Here is a 23,968-nt window from a genome sequence, read left to right as displayed (position 1 = left end):
AGTTAGGAAATGGGGACTTCTGGTTATTACCAATTGTTAAGACCTTACTCTTAATGCAGAAACAAAACTGACAAAACTTAATAATGACCTAGTGCCTCCTAACCACTTCAGAATTCTTCAATGCCTTGATATTTTTACAGATGTATTACATAACAATAACAAATTTTTATTACAAATTCTTGAATTCAGAAGTATTAAAAAATGTTGGGTAATAAAATACCTATTTGTGTTAATACATCATCAAGCTAATTAACCTCCTTCCCTCATCTATGTACTATTGTGAGTCCATTTTCTATTAAACAAATTAATGAGAAATGAATTATAATTGAGGAAAAATTCAGTTATAAATGGAAAGTTAATGAAGGTTTATTATTAAACTTTCCTCATATTTGTTTTGTTAGGATAAAACCAACTCAAGAGATATATGCAGCTTTGGTGGTAATGACATTTCAGATAAGAAAACACAATTCATTATTATTTCCAAATATAAATGATCTAAAAAAGGGAATGCTTTTCAGGCTCAACATCTATTTCCCAAGGTAGCCAAAACCTATCTAATTTCCTAGAAATGTCATATATTCTACAATAATGTTACAGGAAAGCATATATAAGTTATCTTTCTATAGCTATCCTCTATTCATACACACAAGAGTAGACTGACTTACAAATTTATCAAAGATATGTATATTAAGTGTAAGGGGGATATACACAACAGGTGTCTATTTTTTTCCTCTAAGAAATGAAGGGAAGAATGAGGTGATGGGAAAACTTTACGCGCTTACAATGCAAGCAGCACTCTCACTTTGTAACATGACTTTTCAAATGTCGAGAGTATAAAAGTTCTTAATTATATTTTTAAGTAGCAGGAAATGCTGCAGGAAATCATAGCAGCATTCTTGCTAGGCTTTAAGACCAAGGAAAAATAAATTCCAAATGGGTGACTGAGGGGATATGTGATCTGCTGATTCTCATAATCATTATACCAGATTGCTTGTGCTTTGGACTCTCAGGCCGGAGGGGAATATGTTATCGGGCATGAAGGCAAGGGGCTTAGGAACGCTGGGCCCTTGCAGGAACAGAACGCTGCCTGCATACCTTGCTGATTGCCCTTAAGATACTCCCCAAGGGAATGACCTGGGATGGGCTGGTGTGCTTCAGGGGATGAAGAATAGAACCTTTGGACTCTGGCCTGCGTGTCCCTGCAGGCATGAGTTTCTGCTATTGTAATTCCTTGTGATTCTTTACCCGCAAATAAATATGTGGCGATCCAAGGGACCTCATCTCAGTCCTTGAGGCTGATGGTCCCCTGTCCCATTGAATAACATAGATTGTGTCCTGTCTATTAATTCCGTCCGCCCTTCAGCTGGCTGCCTAGCTGGTCTCAGCAGAAAGGAAATTCTACTATTGTAGGAAACTTCTGATAATTATAATAGATAACAGGTATATGAGCTATACAACATGTAATAAAAAAAATACCCAATATTTATGTCGCATTTACCAAATACTAGGCATTGTTCTACATATTATATAAATATTAACTTATTTAGTCCTCACAACTACCCTAAGAGGTGGGAATTGTTACTGCCCCCACTTTAGAGCAGAGGAAACTGGAACACAAAGAAATCAGATTTGAACCTGGTAGCATGGCTCTCATTTTGTCTTCTTAATTACTATGCTATCTTCTCTCCAGGATAAGAAGAAAAGATTTGGCTTCCTATTTTATTAAAAATCTTTCTTAAAGAACAGCCTTGTTTGCTGAGATAGACCATGTAAATTATACTGTATTTCCATTAAAATTTTATTTCTTTAGCTATAGAGGAAAGCAAGAACACAAGAATTTAATAAAGGAAGTTATAAATAAGTTTCTTCTCCAAATTATTTTTCTGTGCCTATTTTTTAAACTGTCTTAAGATAAGTTTCTGACACTGAGTTTTTGTCATAGGAAACTTGTTAATTAATATTCAGTTTTAAAAATTATATATAGAAATATTTACAAACAACAAAATACCCAGAAGAAAACAGACATAGAATTCATTTGAGTATTTTAGGTAAGGACTGAGAGCTTGACAGCTTACATTTACAGTAATCTCAAGGTGTGACACCCACTTGAGGGAGTGAGCCTGTACAAGCAGCCTCTGATAACAGTAACACTAAATAAGCTTTCTGCATGACCTACTGAAGTTCCTTTTAGAATATCACACTTCCAAATCCAAAGTGATTTTGGGATCTTTCTACCCTTTGTCACATTTAGTGAGCAATTCTCGAGTTTATAGGCTTTACTTAACCAAATGCCAATGAATATAGAAATAGAATTTGGTAGACAATGATGTTCTGCAGCAATAATAAAAATTCCAAGTCAAAATTAAGCACCTTATTCATAAGAGAATAACAGATGTACCATACAGTATCTTCTCTACATGAAACTGATTACAGACCCACCATCTGGGAGGAATCTAGTTGAGCTGCTTTCAGTAATGAAAAAGAATGGGTTTGGTTTCCACATTCTTACCTGATTTCCAATGCCACTGGCAGCTCTATCTGATAAACATGTTGTCATGGAGTAAATTATCTGTCTACGGGAGTTCTGTCTTTAAAAGGTCACTACTAAGTCCTGTCTTAGAATTCTAGACTCACTAACATCACACTGTAAAATTTAAATGTGACCCACAAGACACATCAAACCAATTAACAGTCTATTACTATTTCTCAGAGTAGAATTTTTCAAGTAGTAATAGTTTACTTAATTAAAATAAGAATCCAAGATAGTAAGAGTCATGCCTTATGACTATATAAAAATTTAGTTTAATCTATGCCTTTACATTGTTAAATATAATTTAAATTAAACTTGTAGGAATCACGTCATGAACATTTGGGACATAAAATCCACTGCATTTAATATCTATTTAAACATTTTTAAATCACTCAAATACAAACTTCTATACACAGAATTGGGTACTAAATAAAGGCAAATTAAAAGGAAACTGAGCAATAGAACTGAATTCAACTTAGTAAATTTTTCTACAATCTTAATACTTTATATCAATGATTAAAAGTAATGATATGGATAATCCGCATCATTTATTTGCCCAACAGATATATTGGGTCAATAATAATTTGATATAATAATAATTGTATTGAGGTCAATAATAATTTACATTATCTGGTAGTCATTGGGCAACAGACAGTGTGATGCACAGAAAGAGAATTATCCACACGCAGAAAATAAAAAATACATGCACACTGTATAGATAGAGGCACAAGAATGTGCATCGAAACAAATAAATTATTCTTTTTATTCTGGGTTTGATTTTCATAGAAACATGTTTAAAGAATAAAATTAGCAATTGCTATAGCATAATACCTATTTACTCTTAATCTATTAAAATTAATGGAAGAATGCAAGGGAGCCTGAAAGGGAAAATATATATATGAGTCAGGTCAATGCAAAACTTACAAAATGTAAAAGATTTGTGCAGCCTCAGTGCTTATAGAATCCTCCTCCAAAGATACTGGAAACACACAAATAAAACGGGAATGAGAACCTTTAATACATCTGAAGTGATATCTACTCATCAGAAGTCATTAAGAAAAATTAGCCTAAATAGTAGATCATGAAGGACTTACGTAAAAGCTCCTAATTCTCAATAATGTTGTGAATGATAGCCAAATTGGGAGGCAATGATAAATTTAGAAGACTAAAAAAGCTTAAGTAGAAAATATAAATATGATGACAATGAACCTAATCTTTTGGGATGGGAATGTAGGTTGGCAATAATCTAACAAGATTATATACCAGGGGCCAGCCCGGTGGTGCAGCTGTTAAGTTTGCACATTCCACTTTGGCAGCCCGGGGTTTGCCTGTTCAGATCCCAGGTGTAGACCTATACACTGCTTGTCAAGCCATGCCGTGGTTGGCGTCCCACATATAAAGTAGAGGAAGATGGGCACAGACATTAGCTCAGGGCTAATCTTCCTCAAAAAAAATAAAAAATAAAAAGATAACAAGCTGATGTGATGTAGATTTGCATATAAAGAAACATATTAAAACAGATTTTATTGGAAACAAAAAAGAAGTCAGTTGCTCTATATGCGTCTTAAGGGAATAGGCTTTATATACTTATTTATTGTTGTTTTTACAGTAAGCGTGTAATGCTTTAAAAATTTTTAACATGATATTCCTATGTTTGAAATAAAGGAAAAGATGAAATCCAGCATAACTAATCTTGCCAGGTCTAAATAATCAAGAAATAAACTGGAAATTATATTTAGAAACTTTTATAAACAGTAGAGTAAATGGAAACAAACTTAAGATCTTCTATTGTGAAAGGGATCCTTCCATGAGTAGGTGACAACATAGCCAAGTTATCCAATGGCTCATCTGAAGAAATGTCAACAAGTCCATGAATTCAGACAACACACTCTTTCTTCTCAAAGCTAACTGGGTGAATAAAGTTACAGAACTCTTAGAGAAATAACTATAGACATCCCATATTTTTGCAGGAAGGCGTAATTATAATATAATGACTCAATATAAGGTCAGTTTCTTTCTCAAATTCTCAAGAGAGCTAACGTTCCTTATTAAAGAAGTTTTGGCTACCTCCTCCATAATTTTTAGGTTCTCAATAAATGTCTGTTGAACTTATTCAAAGATATGGTCAAATTAAGAGGAATTAGTGATCAGGTTAGTTCAAGAACTATGGCTTATATTATAAATTTGAGGACAGCAAAAACTGGATCCTGATGAAAAGCTATGATTTGTTTCAAATGTGATTTATAGAGTACTACTCTGTTCTGAAAATCCAAAATCTCCATTTTTACATGAAAAAGTTGGGATTATTTATTCAGACCAGTTGGGGATTTGATGGTCATTTAATTTTACAAAAGGTTTTACAAACTCTAAAAAAGTAGAGCTTGGGACGCTGGGTGAGTGTATATTCTCCAAAGATGAAAGATACAAGATTATATGAGAGTATAAACAAAATGATTACATAGATATATATCTACATTATATAGATAAGTAAATAAATATTTACCAGGAAGCTATTAAGTGCCAGGCAACTTATTACCTCATTTTGACCCTTATAATTCTGTTTCAGCAGGCATTACCTCCAGTATTACATGTGCAGAAACAAAAGGTAAGAAGAGAAGCTGTTGCTTAGTGTTACACAGCAAGTAAGTAGAGATTACTATTAAATCCTGACCTTAAACTCTAGGTCCAGTGATCTCAGTACTGCACCCTAGCTGCATACTTTTTGTTCAGATGAACAAGCATTTTCACTGCTTTCTTTTCTGAGATTACAGTTCCTTTTATTGCTGCTATACTTTGTCAAAACTAGTCACATTAGTCCATGCAAAGGTCAACTAGTAATAAATCTTCCACTCAGACTCACTGGTTCCTTAATAGGTAGCTCTATTGGCAGGCAGGGGCACATACATGTCTTTTGGTTAAAATATTTCGCCTCCCACTATTAAAGTGACAATGTACATATTGTAATAAAAAGACATAGTTATTAGTCTTTAAACTTGTCAGTGTTGGGGCCTCAGGCAGGCCACCCGGAAAGATCCCAGAATAACACATGGATTATTTTGAATTAAACTTATTTGAGAAGCAAAAAGGGCATTCTGACCCTCTTATCTCTGATCACCCTGAAAGCAGGAAATAAGACATTCTCCCTGCATCCTTATCACCAGAGCTACGGGATTCAGGGCTTAGATGCCGGCATAAACAAACCTTGCTAATTTACTACCTCAAGCCTAAACCCTGCTTCTTCAATTCCTCACTATGTACCTCAAATCTAAGTTTCTTTATCCTATCATTCCCTACAAATTTAGTTTCTTTGTGTAAAAGATATATAAACTGCCTGCTTCGTTCATTCTCTGAGCATCATTTCTTTATGATCTCTAATATGTATGTATTAAGCTGAGTTTTTCTCCTGTTAATCTAATCTTGTGTCAGTTTTATCATCAGTCCAGCCATAAAAAGACAAGAAGGGAAGAAAGGGGATTTTCCCCTACCCCAATATCAGGATTTAGTATTATAATATTTTTGCAGTTAAAAAACCAAGAGTATCTCATATGATATATATAGACAAGATAAGTATACCAAATATTGCTATAAATTCAGTTTTTCAATCACAAATTAGAAATACAAATAAACTAATATCCTTCCATTAATTAAATATGCCACAGAAAGATAAAATTATATACCAGCATAACAAGATATATTCTAGTTATTCCTAACTATCATAAGGGTATAAAAGGGAACTAGATTCCAATCCATGAAAGACTCAGTCAGCACCTTGAATCATACTGAGCAGCATCGTTTAGTAGATGTTGAAGAGAGTTCTACTGATTTATTCTGTAAATAATCTGCTGTTTCCCTGCTCATCTCTAGCAATGAATGAAACAAACAAACAAATAGCATTAAAACCCCTAGCAATTTCTTTAACAACAAAAGGTCAAATTTATTTTGAGTTCTACCTTTGATAAAAGAAAACAATCATAAATAAAGCGGGTAGAAATTATGTCTGTGCTAAAACATTCATTGTAGAAATGTCTGGCACCCAAGGAAGTACAGAAAGAACTGCGTAGCTTTACCACTGAAATTTCAAAACAAGGGCTCTAAAAGAAGAGCAAAGAAAGAAAGAAAAAGAGAGAGAGAGAATGAGGGAGGAGAGAAGGAAGGGAAGAAGAGAGAGAAACAGGGAGAAGGGAGGAAAGGGAGAGACAGAAGAGAGAAAACAGAGGGGATGGAGGGAGAGCAGGGAAAATAATCAGAAAATTAGCAGAAGACAGATAGGAAAATAAAGATACTGAAAAAACTATCAAGATGGGGAAGTGGCTAAAAGCCAAAAGAAGGTACTACAATTTACAAGTTGCAAAATGAAGATTATCTACAGGAAGACAGGCTAAGATTTTGCAGCTCTCTCAACACTGGGAAACTATGACTAAGTGAAATAGTCTTCCAACACTGGCACAAAGAAATAGGAAAAGGAACTTGTGGCCCATAGGCAGAATGATTATATCTTCCACAGCCTCCAAAATTCAGATTTATCAAAAATGAACCAAACCTTCAGATCCACCAAGAACAAGTAAATATCTCCCTATCCTTTTGTGAGATGGAATTTTGTTTTCTAACTAGCACAAAAATTAATCCTAAGGCAAATGCAAACACCAAAGCTAGAATTAAAAAATAGATAGCTCATTAAATACCAGCTCATAGACTTAATGAAGGACTGGCTGAAGATTAGCAGGAGAAGTAGCTAGCTGATACAATATTGCATAAGAATTTCTCAGATATTTTACTTCCCCAGGGTGCCTTGGCTTCAAAACATTAACACATCCACTGCCTTAATCTAACCTTACCAAGCCAAAGTAGTCTTAAATCCTACTTTTGCTGTAAACTAACAATGAATTCAGAAAAAAGAATAACTGAGAACCCAAAGTGGATAGCCATATGTTTTGGCACAACTAAACTTGTAATTAGTTGGAAAAAAAAGTATTACACTTACTCATACCACTGTTTATTGTGTTTTCGGTAAAGCAACGTATCCAAGGCAACAGCATTGACATCCAGAGCTCCTGGGGAAGGCCACTGGTTGGTGAGGTGGGCAGTTAACTCTTGTCTTGATCTTAAATCATTATTCTTTAGCACAGTCCTGTGAATATTAAGATGGTGAGTGCTTTTGACTTCACTGTTCTGTAATGGCAGAGGAACCTAATGCTATCAATTTAGGCCCCCAAAATTCATCTTTTTAAAATGGTATGTTAACAGATTATGAACAGAACTACAGGAAGGCTAGTTAGGGCTGTGACTCTTTTGTCTCCTGCAATATGGATTTTTCATTCTTTCTCTGCTGGCTACAACAAATTACTACTTGTGAAATTCTGATTGCCTATCTTTTCCAGAGGTATCACTAAAGGACTCAGGCTGAATTTTACATCTTAACTAAAAAACAATAGTGATATCCTAAAGTTATAGTTTATCAGATACTAGCTAAAACATGAAAGAAAGTAAAGATTCCATGTGTATGATTTTCTAGCTTCAATACAATTCACAATGTATTAATTTAACTCAGTAAACAAAAAACAATTAAAATGAATAAAAAATAAAAGTAACTGCAGAAAAATATAAAATAAAAAATCCATGAGGTTCCCATAATTGTTTTTGATAGCAGTGACTACTAATAAATCTTCATGAAAATAATTAAATCAATGACAATTGCATTGAACAATATAATCCACTGGAAATATTTCAACTACAGAATGAAGCCATTATAACAACTCATGGTTTACTTTCATTTTTTTAGAACTGTTACTCGTTAATAATAACTTGCCAAAGAACTAGCTTTTTGACAAAATTTCAACTTCACAAACCCACTGATCACTGTCACAAGACTAATTCAACATTTAAACTGGTGGTTAAAGATAATTTGAAAGCATAATTCCGTTTGCAAAGGTCTTATTCCACCTCTAAAGGGCCTTAAAATACCACCTAGGCACCTACATCCTCAAACAGGAGTCCATGACTTTAGTGTACCAAGGTTCTGAGCCATCAACTCAGAAGCAGGAAGTAATATGTGCCTGCCACTAGCTTTCAGAGACGACAGTCCTGTTGTGAGTGGCAGAGAGTCAAGGGTGTGCTAGCAAGACAATGCTACACTAGAGAAAATCAGCCTGCATAACACCTCTGTTTGTTAACCATGATTCTAATGGAATAAACCCATTCATATGTCTCTGACAGGCTACATATGAATATTTCAGATTTTACAGGATACCTGTGTGCATTTAAAAAATATTTGCTCTGCTATGTCCATAAAGAAATATTATCTGATGTAAACATTAGATTCTCTCTCAGAATGGAATACTAAAAGTGAAATAGCAGAAGTCAATGACAATGTATCCCATTAAGGTATTCTTTTAGGCTAGGTCCAACAATTTCATTTCAATGGAAAATGAAAAATTTTTAAAGGACTTTTAAGGTACTTGAATGTTGGTTTTTATGAAAACAGTCAAGAGTGATTAGAAAAATTTTAAGATTGACAGAAAAATCATGTAAAGCAGAAATGGGGAATACTGGCCAGAGAATCTACTATAATAAACTACCATTATTTCCAGTTCTTACTAGATTTTTCTCTTTCACATATTCCCTCTCTCTAGAGTCTCTAGTGAATGTCACTGGAAAACTCAACTCCAGTATCATAACTGGCTTACAGGAAATATTCAGAGCAGGATGCAACAAAGGTAGATGTGCATCTGTGAGGAAATGACATTGGTAGAACTCAGTTAATGATAAGTAACTGAAAACCCTTCAATTTAGAATATATTCTTTCTGGAAAGTGAAAAGTTTTATACCACATAAAATAGAAAAAAAAAAATGAAGTTTCACAAAAGTTTTACACACTATTCGTCCATGGAGAATCTTTGTATTAAGATATTGTCATTAGATCTTTGTCTTAGAAGTCTTAATGTTATTGTCTCCTATGGGAAGCTGGTCCTCTAAAACAGGAGATAAGAGATTTCAGGGTATTGAATAGGCAGTTTTCATCCATGCCACATCTGTTTCTCCACCTTTTGTGGGGAATGTGGAGACAGTAAATCCTGGCACTTGCCCCTCTATGAAAACAAGACGTTCCTGAAGGATCCTTGAGAAAGGCCCTTTCTTTCACCACTCCAGTACACTAGGGAACAGGCAAGTGAATTAAGTTAAATTGAAAACCCCATCCCTGAATTCTGAATCTTGACAAGTCTATTTAGAGCAATAAACAGACAAAGCAGTTTATTCATTCTAGCACTAGGGTTCTGACCAAAATGTACCAGCAAAGGACATTCCTGAAGTTCCTACTTCCCAACTCTCTGAAGTAGTTCAGCCTACCTCTTTCCAGGCCTACTTTTCCAGTCTTTCTGTACATTCCATGAGTTGTTGATATCAACCTAATGAATTCCATCTGTGCCTAAGAGCTGGCTGTGGTTGCTTGCAATCAAAGAATCCTATTACTTACCTTAGAACAAGCAAAATATACCTAGTTAACTTTAAGACCTACTCAAAGGTAATCAATTGATGTTAATGTGAAGAATGGGGATATTTTTCTCATTTGGCCAAGCTTAAAAATAGGTTCATCTTCGGGGCTGGCCCCGTGGCCGAGTGGTTAAGTTCGTGCGCTCCGCTGCAGGCGGCCCAGTGTTTCGTTGGTTCGAATCCTGGGCGCGGACATGACACTGCTCATCAAACCACGCTGAGGCAGCGTCCCACATGCCACAACTAGAAGGACCCACAACAAAGAATATACAACTATGTACCAGGGGGCTTTGGGGAGAAAAAGGAAAAAATAAAATCTTTAAAAAAAAAAAAAAAAAAATAGGTTCATCTTAAATTAGTAATAATTACTGTTATTTCATAGTGCAAAATCATTGGCAATTAAATTTAAAAATGTGATAATGGCATTTAACTTTAATTAAAACTCTAACCAATGCTAACATTACTGAGCTAATGTAAAAATTGAATGATTCTAGATGAGGTAGATCCTACTTGTAACTTAAACGTATTATACAAGTCAATTTAACATTCTCTCATTAAGGTAATAATGCTACAGAAAGATACACTAAAGGAAAATTGTTTAATTTAATAAGAAAGTAGCAATAATATATTTATCAATATTTATCATAGCTAATTTTAAGAACTTCCCTGTGATATTTACCTCTAAATTGCTAGATAGCTAATTTCTCTTCAGATTCTCAGTAGGAATTATTCAGGAATTTGGCCACAAAAAGACATAATTCAATCTCTCCCCCTGCCCCCCAGCTTTACTGAGGTATAATTGACAATTAAAAATTGTATACATTTAAAGTGTACAATTTGATGATTTGATATATGTATACAATGTGAAATAATCACCACACTCAACTAAGTAACATATCCATCACCTCAGTTACCTCTTCTTTTGTGTGATGAGAACATTAAAGATCTTCCCTCTTAGAAAATTTCAAGCACACAGTATTCTTTCAAGAATACAGTATTCTTAACTAGAGTCACATTGTTGTACATTAGGTCTCCAGAACTTATCTTGCATAACTGAAACTTTGTACCCCTTGACCAACAGCTCCCCATTTCCCACTCTCCCAAGGCACTGGTAACAAACATTCTACTGTCTGCTTCTATGAGCTTGACTATTTTGGATTCCACATATAAGTGAGATCATCTAGTACTTGTCTTTCTGCATCTGGTTTATTTCACTTAGTATAATGTCCTCCAGATTCATCCACGTTGTCCCAAATGGCAGGATTTCCTTCTTTTTTAAGGCTGAATAATAGTCTGTTGTGTGTGTATGGGTGTTTACATAGACATGGAGTCTTTATATATCACCTTTTCTTTATCCATTCATCTGTGGATGGACACTGAAGTTGTTTCCACCTCTTGGCTATTGTGAACAATGCTGAAATTAACATAAGAGTCCAGATATATCTTTGAGACCTTGATTTCATTTCCTTTGGACAAAAACCCAGAAGGATTGCTGGATCATAAGATGGTTCTATTTTTAACTTTTTGAGGAGGCTCCATACTGCTTTACAAAGTGGCTACACCAACTGATATTCCCACAGTGTACAAGGGTTCCCCTTTTTCCATATCCTTGCCAACACTTGTCATCTATTGTCTTTCTGATAATAGACATTCTAACAGGTGTGAGGTGACATCTCATTGTGATTTTGACTTGCATTTCCCTGATGATGAATGAAGTTGAGCATCTGTTCATATACCTGTTGGTTATTTATAGTCTTCTTTGGAGAAATGTCTATTCAAGTCCTTTGCCTATTTTTTAATTGGGCTATTATTTTTGCTATTGAGTTGTATGAGTTCCTTATATATTTTGGATATTAACTCACCAGATAGATGTTGCAAATATTTTCTCCCATTCCATAGGTTGCCTTTTCATTCTGTTGATTGTTTCCTTTGCTACACAGAATCTTTTTAGTTAGATGCAATCCCATTTTTCTATTTTTGCTTTCGTTGTCTGTGCCTTTGGTGTCATATCCAAAAAAATCAATGCCTAGAGCAATGTCAAGAAGCTATTTCCCTATGTTTTCTTGTAGTAGTTTTATAGTTTCAGGTGTTATGCTAAGTCTTCAATCCATTTTGAGTTGATTTGTGTAAACAGCATGAGAGAGGAGTCTAGTTTTATTATTCTGTATGTGGATATCAGTTTCCCAACACCACTTATTGAAGAGACTATCCTGTTCCCATTGTGTCTTCTTGGCTTCCCTGTCAAAGATCAGTTGATTGTAGATGCATGGATTTATTTCTGGGCTCTCTATTCTGTTCAATGGTGTATATGTCTGTTTTAATGCTAGTACCATATTGTTTTGATAACTGTAAATTTATAATATATTTTGGAATCAGGAAATGTGATGCCTACAGCTTTGTTCTTCTTTCTCAAGATTGCTTTGGCTCTTCGTGGTCTTTTGTGGTTTCATATAAATTTTAGGATTGTTTTTTCTATTTCTGTGAAAAATGCCATTGAGATTTTGAAAGGAATTGTATTGAATCTGTATATCACTTTGGGTAGTAGGGACATTTTAACAATATTAATTCTTCCAATCCATGAACACAGGATGTCTTTCCATTTATCTGTCTTCACTTTCCTTTGTCAATGGTTTTAAACTTTCAGTATACAAGTCTTTCACTTCTTTGGTTAAGTTTATTCCTAAGTATTTTATTATTGTTATTGTGAATATAATTATTTCTTAAATTTCCTTTGCAGATAGTTCATTGTCTGTACACAGAAACATGATTGATTTTTGTATGCTGATTTTGTATCCTGCAACTTTGCTAAATTTGTTTTTTAGTTATAACAGTTTTTTTTGCTGTCTTTATTTGCTTTATATACTAGGTGCTCTGATGTTGATTTATATATATGTAAATATTATATATTTATAATTGTTATATCTTCCTCTTGAATTGATCCTTTTATCATTATATAATGACCTTCTTTGTTTCTAAAGACAGTTTTAGACTTAAAGTCTCTTTTGTCTGATCTAAGTATAGACACCCTGCTTTCTTTGGTTACCATTTGCATGACATATCTTTTTCCGTCTCTTCACTTTCAGCCTATATATGTCTTTAAATCTGAAGTGAGTCTCTTGTTGACAGCATATCATTGGATCTTGTTTTCTAATCCTTTCAGTCACTCTATGCCTTTTGATAGGTGATTTTAACCTATTTACATTTAAGGTAAGTGAGTGAGGTCTTACTATTGCCATTTTGTTAATTGTTTTTTGTCTCTTTTCCAGTTGTTCTGTCCTACTCTTCCTCTCTTGCTGTCTTCCTTTGTTATTTGATGATTTTTTTGTAGTAATTTGATTCTTTTTATCTTTTGTGTTTCTGTTATAGGTTTCTTCTTTGTTGTTAGCTTGAGTCTTAAATAAAATTTCTTATAACTTCTCATTTTAGGTTGATAACAACCTCAAATGCATACAAAAAACACTAAAGGTAAGGCACTTTGAAAGTGCTTAATTATTTTTTCAGTACTTATACTCAATTTAAGTTTTAAACCTAAAAATTTAAATTAAATCTACAAAATATTTCACAGACAGCATTTTCATGAAAATTGAAGAAATATCTTTACAACTAAGTCAAGTAAATGTATTAGGTAGGCAGTGGAAGACGCACTTAAAATATGTGAAGAAACAACCATCTAAAAGTATCTGTGATTATCATATTTTTTTGTAGTGAGTTCCTCAAAAGAGAGAGTCCAGAAAGTACAACTAAAATTCTCCTCTTATTATATTCTACCACTCCCAATAATTGGATTCTAGATCCTTGAAGAGTCTTTATCTTGCTGTTTGTATAAAATTCTTTTACTTGGCAAGTAAAAATATACCATTTGAAAGTAAAGTTTTATTTTTTATATGTAACTATGTTGAACTATGTGTCAGTATTAATTTATCAACTGACTATTTCATGAGTTCTTTGAATATACCCTCAATTGTCTGATTTGAGCATGTCTTTGATGGATATATGTAAATTCAAAATACTATGGATTTATAAACACAAAACCTCTCTATGAAATATGGAGTCCAGCTCTCCTACAAAATAGTTTGAAACAAAACAGGATAGTTTTCAGTTAAGGTTCAAAGAGCTGTTTTACTTTTCAAAGGAAAAATAGCTCAGTTTATTAAGCCCTCCTTGGCCTGACAGAAACATTCAATGAATACAATTTATTCTGTGGCACCTAGCTAAAGCCTGAAAATTCCCTATACCCTCTACATAATATGATTAACACTACATAGAAGTATATAATTTGCTGCCGAAACTTTATTTTTCCTAGGTTTATATTTATTCTTCACATGATTATTGTTAGCTTATCTTAACTATGTACAGTACAATATAGCAGAATACAATGAGACTCTGGATTGATTATTAACACCAAAGACTTCACTGTGAATCCTTTATGCCTTCTCAGGAGGAAATTTATTTCTCAATCTTTTCAAAGAAAAAACAAATTTAGTAGAAATGCACTATTATTTACTATCTCTTTTTAAAACTAGCATTCCACATCCAAGATGTCCATTAAGCAATTTGCTAAAATTCAGTTTGTGAGAATTTGTCACATAAATATGAGCCATCAAGAAGGGTATATTTACACCTCTCCTCAAATTATGTGGAGAATTTTATAGGCCTTTTAATTTTCAAAAGAGGCTTATCTCAGATAAAAATGTCCAGTCCCAATATTTCAATGTTCCCAGAAAAATTATTTGTTTCTAATAATATTTTATTACACTAATCTTCCTCATATGGTATTCTGCACCCATGTTTCCAAATGTGGTCTTCCCTTTACCTAGAATAACCTTCTCTTCTTCTCTCTTGGTTACCAAGAGAACTCCTGAAAAGTCCCATTCAAATATCAACTTCTTAGTGATGATTTCCCTGGACCACTACTCCTGTGCTACTTCTGTAAAGTGTCTATACTTTTATTACTGTACATATATACACATGTTCCTATATACTCATCACATCATTTAGATGTCAGTTGTTTAGTTGACTTTGATATCCTTAAAGTTATCTTATTCACGTTAAATTCTCAGTATCTAGCAGAGTTCCTAGAACAAAGTAGGTACTCAGTAAATATTTGTTTATAATTAGAAAATATTATTTCAAAGGTTTATCTTTCTAAAATGGAAATCTGATATTGGTAACTTCACAGAGCTCCTTAGCATGTCATATAAAGTCCTTTCTCATTTGGCCACACACACACACACATACACACACATGGACACTTGCCCTCTAAGTTTGAGTAACAAGGAGCCACCATGCAATTTCCTATATTTGTTGGACTCTTTAATCTCTCTCCGTTTTTGCTTTTGTTGTTTTCTCTGCCTGGAAGGTCCGTCTCTTCTCATACTAGTCTATCAAATGTCTAAAGCTCTTTAAGGAATTAGCATAAGCATCACTATCTTCTTACCAGGTCCTTCTCCTTTACAATGAAATCCTTTGTTTCCCACTGTAGAGGTACAAGCCTCTATCATAGCACTAGGGACACCTTAGTGCTCTTATTGTTTATACGTCTGTATCCTCTGTAAGCACTGTGAGGACAAGAATTAGAACAAATTTATTTCTGTATTCTTAGCACCAAGCCCAACATCTAAGACAGATGAGGGGCTCAATAAACATCAGTAGAATAAACAAATGTTGAACTATAAAACAGTAAATTTCGGGGCCAGCCCTATGGCTGAGTGGTTAAGTTTGTGTACTCTGCTTCAGCGGCCCAGGGCTCACAAGTTCGGATCCTGGGCACATACCTGTGCACTGCTCATCAAGCCATGCTGTGGCAGTGTCCCACATAGAAGAACTAGAATGATGTACAACTAGGATATACAACTATGTACTGAGGCTTTGGGGAGAAAAAAAAAAGAGGACGATTGGCAACAGATGTTAGCTCAGGACCAATCTTCCTCACCAAAAAGCATACCTTAAAAAAAAGAAAACCAGCAAATTTTATCATTATCAAAATAAGCTATGGTCACATTCACTTTTCTGAATCTAAAGAACAATACAGAATCTTAAAGAAAATGCACCTTGAAAAATAATCTAATCTGTAAGGGAAGATAGCAAATATAGAATATACTCTACTTCAAACCTATTGGAAATTAAATACCAATGCACCTTTCTTGCTTAAGATAAAATATCTAGGTAGCTTTAACGTTTAGGGAAGCAATTAAATTGTCAAGAGCATAATAAATATTTTGCTTTGCTAGATATCACAACAGACAAACTTCTAGTCTAGTGGTTCACTATTCTGACTATATATTCGCATAACCAAGGAAGCATTTAAAAATATTGATACCCAGGGGCTGGCCCGGTGGCGCAGCAGTTAAGTTCGCACATTCTGCTTCGGCGGCCTGAGGTTTGCTGGTTCAGATCCTGAGTGCGGACATGGCACCACTTGGCAAGCCATGCTGTGGTAGGCATCTCACATATAAAGTAGAGGAAGATGGGCATGGATGTTAGCTCAGGGCCAGTCTTCCTCAGCAAAAAGGAGGGGATTGGCAGCAGATGTTAGCACAGGGCTAATCTTCCTCAAAAAAAAAAAAAAAAAGGGATACCCAGATCTCATCTCAGATCAATGAAATGAGATTCTATGATGGTGGGGATCCAGACAATGATATTTTTTTAATGCTCCATAGGTGAGTCTAATATAACATCTTTTTTCTCTTGTGAAATAATAACAGAACTGCATATCTCTCTGGCTGTTCGTCTTGGTCTCTTTTCAGTAGAGATCCCTTCCTCCACTTAGTTTTTAAATGTTGGTGTTCCCAACAACTCCCTCCACTTTTATTCTCAAAATCCATGAACAGATTCCCTGTAAATACAGAGTACCCCCGTTTCAAAAATGAAATCCTACATTCTTTTGAGCCCTGAATATTACATTCATTATTTGAAACAAAAGAGAAAAAAATAAAATTTCCACAGTTTGGTCTCTTTCCTTCCTTTCAGGGATTAGGCTTAAGTCTGTTGTTACAAGTTTTTAAAAAAGAGTTAGAATTCTATACTCTGTATTTTGATAGCAGTGTTTAGCCAATTCACAGCTCTTATTTTATTCATTTGTTTGATTCTTTATCTTGTGTCCCCAAACTTGAGGATTATACCTCTCTCCCTTACTTTGCTTCTTTCTCACTTACCTCAGAGACTATGCTGATACTCATGATGAAGTTAGACTTTCAGATGCTGGATAAACATAAGGCACATAACCCTTGGCACTTAGGACTTAATATCTTTGATTCCAAGTATTCCTAAGCAACTCCAAAAGTCCATGATAAGAAGCAATCTTTTTTATGTTTTTGCTGAGGAATATTCACCCTGAGTTAACATCTGTTGCCAATCTTCCTCTATTTTGTATCTGAGCCACCATCACAGCATGACCACTGAGATGAGTGGTGTAGGTCCACACCTGGGGACTGAACCTAGGCTGGCAAAGCAGAGTGCACCAAACTTAACCACTAGGCAGCCAGGGCCGGGACAGGAAGCAACCTTTAATTCTGATAAGACAATATATTTGAAGCCCATGGCTTTGAGATAAGTTTTGAGAATGGGTCTAGCAAAATGCCTAACACCACTACAGCAAACTTTTGCTATTTTCCACTTATGACCTATTGTCTCATGTGCTATAATTCTTAAAATGTATTCCAGTGCTATTTGTGACATGGCATGCTGAGAAAATATTATGCTATAATCTTCACAAAAATAAAGGATCTAATATATCATAACTATAGTAACACAGAATTTTAGGCTAATAGGCAGAATGGCTAGGTAGAGAGCACTGAAGGTCAGAGAAAGGGAAAGCCACCAAACATGAGGGGTTGTGTACACTCTGCCCCCTGACTCTCTTAGTAACACAGGATAACAGAGTTACCGACCTCCAGCTTCTCATGATGATTTTGGAAGAGGAACAGCACCATCACTCAGATGCTGTTTGTTTACTGTTGGTCTCTGCCCTCCACCCAGTGTAAACTCTTTGAAAGCAGGGACTATGTTTTTTTATTCCTTAGTCACCAGCACCTAGAACAGGGCCTGGATCTTCATACACTCTCAATAAATATTTGTCAAATGAATGAATGAATATCAGAGAAGTTACAAAAGTAATTTAGTATCAAGAGGAGTAATGAGAATTTTCTCTTCTTTATTCATTTAAAGATTTCCAGAACTGGAAAATGCTTATTTAGCTTGTGAACACCCTACGTTTTCATAACATTAATATGAAAATGTTCTTTATTTGTGTGTTTTTGTTTCTTTGTTTATTTTAGACATAGCCATGTGATAAAGATTCACTTTATATCACACTTTTCCCTCAAGTAAAACATTTAGAAAGAAGAAGCCTAAAAAGGAGCCAGGTATCCAAAAGTTACACATTATTTACCCATGAAATATTCTTGCTCCAAAAGTAACCCAAATCTAACCAAGTCTCTTAGTACAGTAGGGGTTTTCAACCTTGGTTGCACTTTAGAACTTAACTGGACAGTATCCTTTGAGAAGAAAGAAACATTAATGAGTAATTTAGAACTTCAAAACAACAATCAAATACCTTATTTTCCCTCCCATTTTAAAATATGAGATAAACCCTGGATCCTTAGAGGAATGGCTGATTCCAGGTCTGGGGCAGGAAATATACAAGATGAGCCTAGGATATCTTGTGCCAGAAAGCAAGGAAGTTATCAAAGACAAGTGGGTCATGTCAGGAGGACACAGGAATTAATTTAAAGGGGTTTTCATTAGACAAAGACGGGACAATTTGAGCATCAAAAAGAAAAATAAATGTAAGTGATAGAAGCACACTGAATATAGGCATTTCTGCTATAATGCAGAAACAAAACAAAAGTGTTCTGCAAGAACACACTGAAAATAATTGGTTTTACAGGGAGGACAGGCTTAAGAGCTGACAACTCAAAACTTATCCAACTTTCTAACTAGAACACTGAAAAAACAACAATCCTAATAAAACTTCAAACCCAATTTAAAATATTTGTTAAATTCCTATTAAGTAAAGAAATATTACAATAACCTTTCAACAACGTAAAATCCATTTGATGGAAGAAGGTGCAAGGAAGGGTTGAGGCTGCTGAGGTTGAGGCTTGCCAGGAAGGCAAGGACAAAATGCACAAAGCTGGTCTAACTACAAAACCAGCACCTCTGCTGAACCAGAGGAATGCAAGGTGAATGAGTATTATGTACAGTGAGAGAGTGCCATCTCTTGGTGGCTTGCAGTATTTGCCTGTGTTAGTGCATTCTGCTTTCTGCTGGAGTTGCTGAGAAATGTTAATCTCCAGGAAAAATCAACTATGAATCAAGGTGATTTCTATGCTATACTGACATCATCCCCTTATTTATGAATGTTGTATGAGTCAATTCACATTATACAAGAGAATATATATAAGAAGTTCATAAAGAAGAGAGAGCAAAACAAAATCTTTATCTCACTGGTAACTAAGTAGGGCATCAGCATCTTATTCTGAAAATCACCAATATCCTATAAGAACTGTAATGGTAACCACCAAATAGCCCTAGCTAATGAGGGAAATTTCTTCATTATAGATGATTCCAGCCAATAAGCATAGAAGGAATAACAATTAGGAAATCACCATTTTACAAAGCTAATGAATCAAGTGCTCCAGGTAATGCTCATCCCTAGTTCAAGCCATTAGATGAAAGGCTGGTGGGACCTTTTACAAAGGAGAAATAAGGCTGTTGCTACCTAAATCTACTGTTCAATCTTAGGGTCACTAAAAGTGGGACAACCAGTGGGCTTCCCAATACGACATATATGGCACCCCTACAAAATATTCTTGTTATAAAAGTTAAACTCAAATTTAACCCAGCACCTTAGAGCAGTGGTTCTCAATGCTGATTACAGATCAGAAACACCTGGGAAGCTTTTTAAACACAGACTTGTCTGCGTCCCACCTTTGACCAATTAAATCAACATCTCTGGAGGGAAGAGTCAGCCATCCTCATTTTACAAAAAATATTTTAGAAAGCTCCCTGAGTGATTCCAAATGTGTAACCAGGATTGAGAACCACTAATCCAGAGTTAAGAGGATATACTTTACAGGATATAAAGCACAGAGTAGTAATTCTCAAACTGCAATGGGTCAGTTAATCCCCTGAGGATCTTGTTAAAATATTGATTCTGATGCAGTAGGTCTGGGGAGGAGCCTGAGATTCTGCTACCAGATGATGCTAATGCAGCCAGTCCACTCTGAGTGGAGAGGATACAGACCAGTGCTGCCCAAGAGAAATAGAAGAGTCACATTTGTAACTCAAAATTTTCTAGTAGTCATATTAAAAAGAAGCAGGTGAAATTAATTTTAATAATATACTTATTTAACCCAATATATCCCAAACATCATTTCAACATGTAGTCAATATTAATTATTGTTATTAATGAGATATTTTACATTCTTTATTTCATACTATTTGGTGAGGATTTTACACTTACAGCACATTTCAGTTCAGACTAGCCACATTTCAAGTCCTCAACAGCCACATGTGGCTAATGGCTAATGTACTGGATAGCACAGGTGTAGAGGAACAAGTTAAACCACAAAGAACCAATCCAGAATGCTGGATGCTCAATAGGAAAAGTCTGCAAACAGATGACGACAGGAAAAGTAAAAGTGGGAGAAGCGGCTCTAAATTAAGTGGCTTAAGAAACATAACTATATGTAATGTATGACTTCAAATCCTGATTTGAAAAAAATCAACTGCAAAAAAGACTTTATTTTTAGACAGCTGGGGAAATATGGTGTGAATGAGCATTAGATGACAAGAATTGTTCCTAATTTTATCAGGGGTTGATTATGAAATTATGTGAGAAAATGCCCACATTTTTTAGAGATGTGCAATGAAGTACATAGGAACAAAGGACATGATTTGCTTCAAAATAGTTCAGCAAAAAATGAAAAAGAAAAGAGACAGATAAAGCAAATGTGACAAACTCTTGGTAACTGTTCAATCTGGGTGATAGGTAATCAGAGGTTTATTGTAGAATTATCTCTGTTGTATATACTTGAAAATTTCTCAGTAAAAACTTAAAAATATAATAGCCTTAAAATCTAAATGCTAATTTTAACTTTATATATTTCAATTAAATACTAAAAAATGGAAATAATTGAACAAAATAATATTTACACACTAATTTTGATACTGTGTTATTTATAAATTGTAATTTAGGGAGGCTTCCTTTTTTCGTGTACTCAATGTAAAACATTCACTATGCCAAAAGTGAGTCTTTTTTCTATTCTAATGAGTCATTTCTTCTCTATGAAATATTGTACTGTAGTCCCAGCTACTGTTAGGCCCCTGGCCCAAATACAAACATATCTGCTCTAGAGCAGAATCTGCCAGCAGTTTTAATCAAACATTATGACTAAAGGCAATGAAATAACATCCACATCAAATTAGTACCCTTTCCTATTGTAACATCTAATTTCCCTCGAACACCAAGAAAGTACAAGAGAACTATCTGGTACCTTGCTTTTTTCTCTTCTGGATATAGTTTCTTGATTTTTCTGTTCTTATATAGATAATTTAGTATGCATTATATATTAGTATGATTGTAATTTAATATTTTGTAAGAAGTGTTACCTGCCAAATATATATATTTCCTGGTTATATATATGTATGTATGAATGACCAGGAACTGTCATAATTTGTCCATTATTAATTGGGCCATGATGATATCATTGCACTCTTTTGTCAGAATTCATTCCATTCACCCTAAAACTTGCGAACCAGGATGCCATAGCATCATTCACACCATTACCATTCACTACGAATTACACCAAATTTGCTGTTGAACTGTAACAATGACCTAGTTTTAGCAATGCGTGGTTCTTTATTTCTATTATTTAGACTCTTCAGTTCCTTCACTAAGGAAGCCTATACGACATGTTACTATTCCTATTACCTTTCAAATCATGAATAGAAAAATTCCATAACCTAACTAGAAAAAACTCCTGATTATACATTTTATTGGTACTAATCACGACAAAAGTATTTAGCTTTTGCTCACAGTTCTGAGGCTGTCTATTCCTGAGGTTTGCAATGAGTGTTTTACAAAGAATCATCTGTACAGCACATTATCTACCTGAAAGTCTAAACCCGTGGATGAGGACAAAGCTTCCCTCCCAAATATGGCACTTTTTAAATAACAATGTTATTGATGATGTCAATCTGTCCACTACCCTAGCTTCTGGGCCCCTTGTAAAAAGAGACTATGCCTTATTCTTCTCTGTACTCTCAGTTACTCTCAAGCACAAAGGTGTACATTTAAATAAATGTTTACTGAATAAAACTAAATTCAAAAATGAAAAGTTTTTCCATTAGCATAAATATGACAATAAGTTTTTTAAAAGGCCATAAAAAGAATATATTTCATAATCTTATGAAAAACTTTCCATAGATTGATTTAAAGTATAATTGATTCATTAAGCTTGTTTATATTTATTTTACTGAATGAAGTTTAATATATAAATAAATGGAGTTAAAAGTTATTGAAATGAAACAAAATAAAACTGTACCACAGATATCAACAAAATTATGAAAATAAAAACCTAGAATAATGTTTAGTTTCCCAATGAAATAATAACATTATTCCTAATCATATTTATAGATTTAAAATTATTCAATTTATTTTTTTTGAGGAAGATTAGCCCTGAGCTAACATCTGCTGCCAATCCTCCTCTTTTTGCTGAGGAAGACTGGCCCTGAGCTAACATTCGTGCCCATCTTCCTCTACTTTATATGTGGGATGCCTACCACAGCATGGCTTGCCAAGCGGTGCCATGACTACACCCGGGATCCAAACTGGCGAACCCTGGGCCGCCAAAACAGAACGTGTGCACTTAACCCACTGCGCCACCGGGCCGGCCCCTATTCGATATTTTAAAACTTCACCAACCATAAACTTAATCATTCAAATGTACCTTTCTTGATGCCTTGTAAAATACTCCAAATTTGTATTGCATCAATTATCAATGAAGAAAAGAATTACAGTTAAAATTGCACCCGTTAAGAAGTCAATAACCATGCATGCCTTCCTCACATTCAAGGTATACTCAAATCTATACTGTGATTATAAATATTAATCCAACTGCCATTTAGAAACTAGATCTCAAAAGTGAATTTCCTGATACTTGCAGATAATACAATCAGGTTGAAACTCACCGTTTGATCTGTAGCATTTGGGCGTGATAAGGTAAAACATTTTAAATGTACTGTTTATCTTTCTGAGTGAATTTGTAAAGGAGATTTTAAGGTTTCGATAAGCCAAAACAGAGGAATAATCTTTCAATGGCTTCTTTGTCCTAGCTATATTATACATGATACCATTTAATCTCTTAATAATCTACAAGGTGAATATTATCTCCATTTTATAAATAAAGAAACAGAGGCTCAAGACATTAAGATTGAGCTTGTAACAGGCAAGTATACAGCCAATATCTGAACACAGTCCTGATTTGCAAGAAAGCTTTATGATGCTCCTGTACTACATGACACTAACTTGTACTCTACTGCAAAACTACAAAATGTTCAGATTTTATGAGTATTCAAAGACATAATGAAAGCATACTTTACTTAATAGTATATTAAGTATAGCATATTACTTAATAGTAATTCAAAAACACATCAAACCATTGAGATATATATACAAAGAATACGTTAAATGATAAAGGATTTAAATCACCCAAAATAATCAATATAATGTAGAAGCAAATATTATATGCCTCATATTCCATTTAATACTCCTCTTCTGACCTTTTTGTTTATACACTGTAAATTTTAATCTTCTCAAGACTGCTTTTATCTTCTCAGGATTAACAAAAGAAATTTCAGTGCCCAGCTTTGACTGCAGGCCTTCTTAACTGTTGGTAAAAAATGTCAGCAATGTAAGGAAAAAATGTCCACTCTTTCCCTACAGCT

At 34.5% G+C, this 23,968-nt stretch overlaps 2 protein-coding genes across 37 annotated transcripts in view; one reads left to right on the top strand and one right to left on the bottom strand.

Moving 5' to 3' along the window:
- RUNDC3B (RUN domain containing 3B) overlaps positions 1–23,968 on the bottom strand; it is a 150,927-nt gene that overhangs the window by 24,524 nt on the left and 102,435 nt on the right. For 17 of the 29 annotated variants that reach the window (XM_070617370.1, XM_070617374.1, XM_070617376.1 and 14 more), the window contains one exon: positions 7,512–7,658. The exons of 6 other annotated variants lie outside the window; for them this stretch is intronic. In XM_070617370.1, the coding sequence (XP_070473471.1) occupies positions 7,512–7,658 (147 nt within the window). Of the gene's footprint in view, positions 1–3,454; positions 3,510–7,511; positions 7,659–23,968 lie in introns of all 29 variants that reach the window. 6 more of the 29 variants (XR_011539469.1, XR_011539471.1, XR_011539467.1 and 3 more) reach the window with 2 other exon arrangements.
- Positions 1–23,968, top strand: part of SLC25A40 (solute carrier family 25 member 40) — a 129,905-nt gene that overhangs the window by 80,740 nt on the left and 25,197 nt on the right. For 3 of the 8 annotated variants that reach the window (XR_011539474.1, XR_011539475.1, XR_011539487.1), the window contains 2 exons: positions 5,100–5,135; positions 13,445–13,483. The gene's annotated coding sequence lies outside the window, so the exon portion shown is untranslated. Of the gene's footprint in view, positions 1–5,096; positions 5,136–13,444; positions 13,484–23,968 lie in introns of all 8 variants that reach the window. The other 5 variants (XR_011539482.1, XR_011539481.1, XR_011539478.1 and 2 more) reach the window with 3 other exon arrangements.

This window comes from Equus przewalskii, chromosome 4 (assembly GCF_037783145.1).
Source record: "Equus przewalskii isolate Varuska chromosome 4, EquPr2, whole genome shotgun sequence".
Lineage (NCBI taxonomy): Eukaryota > Metazoa > Chordata > Mammalia > Perissodactyla > Equidae > Equus > Equus przewalskii.
Note: the sequence above shows the minus strand (reverse complement) of the source record. Positions and strands in the feature narration are given on the sequence as shown.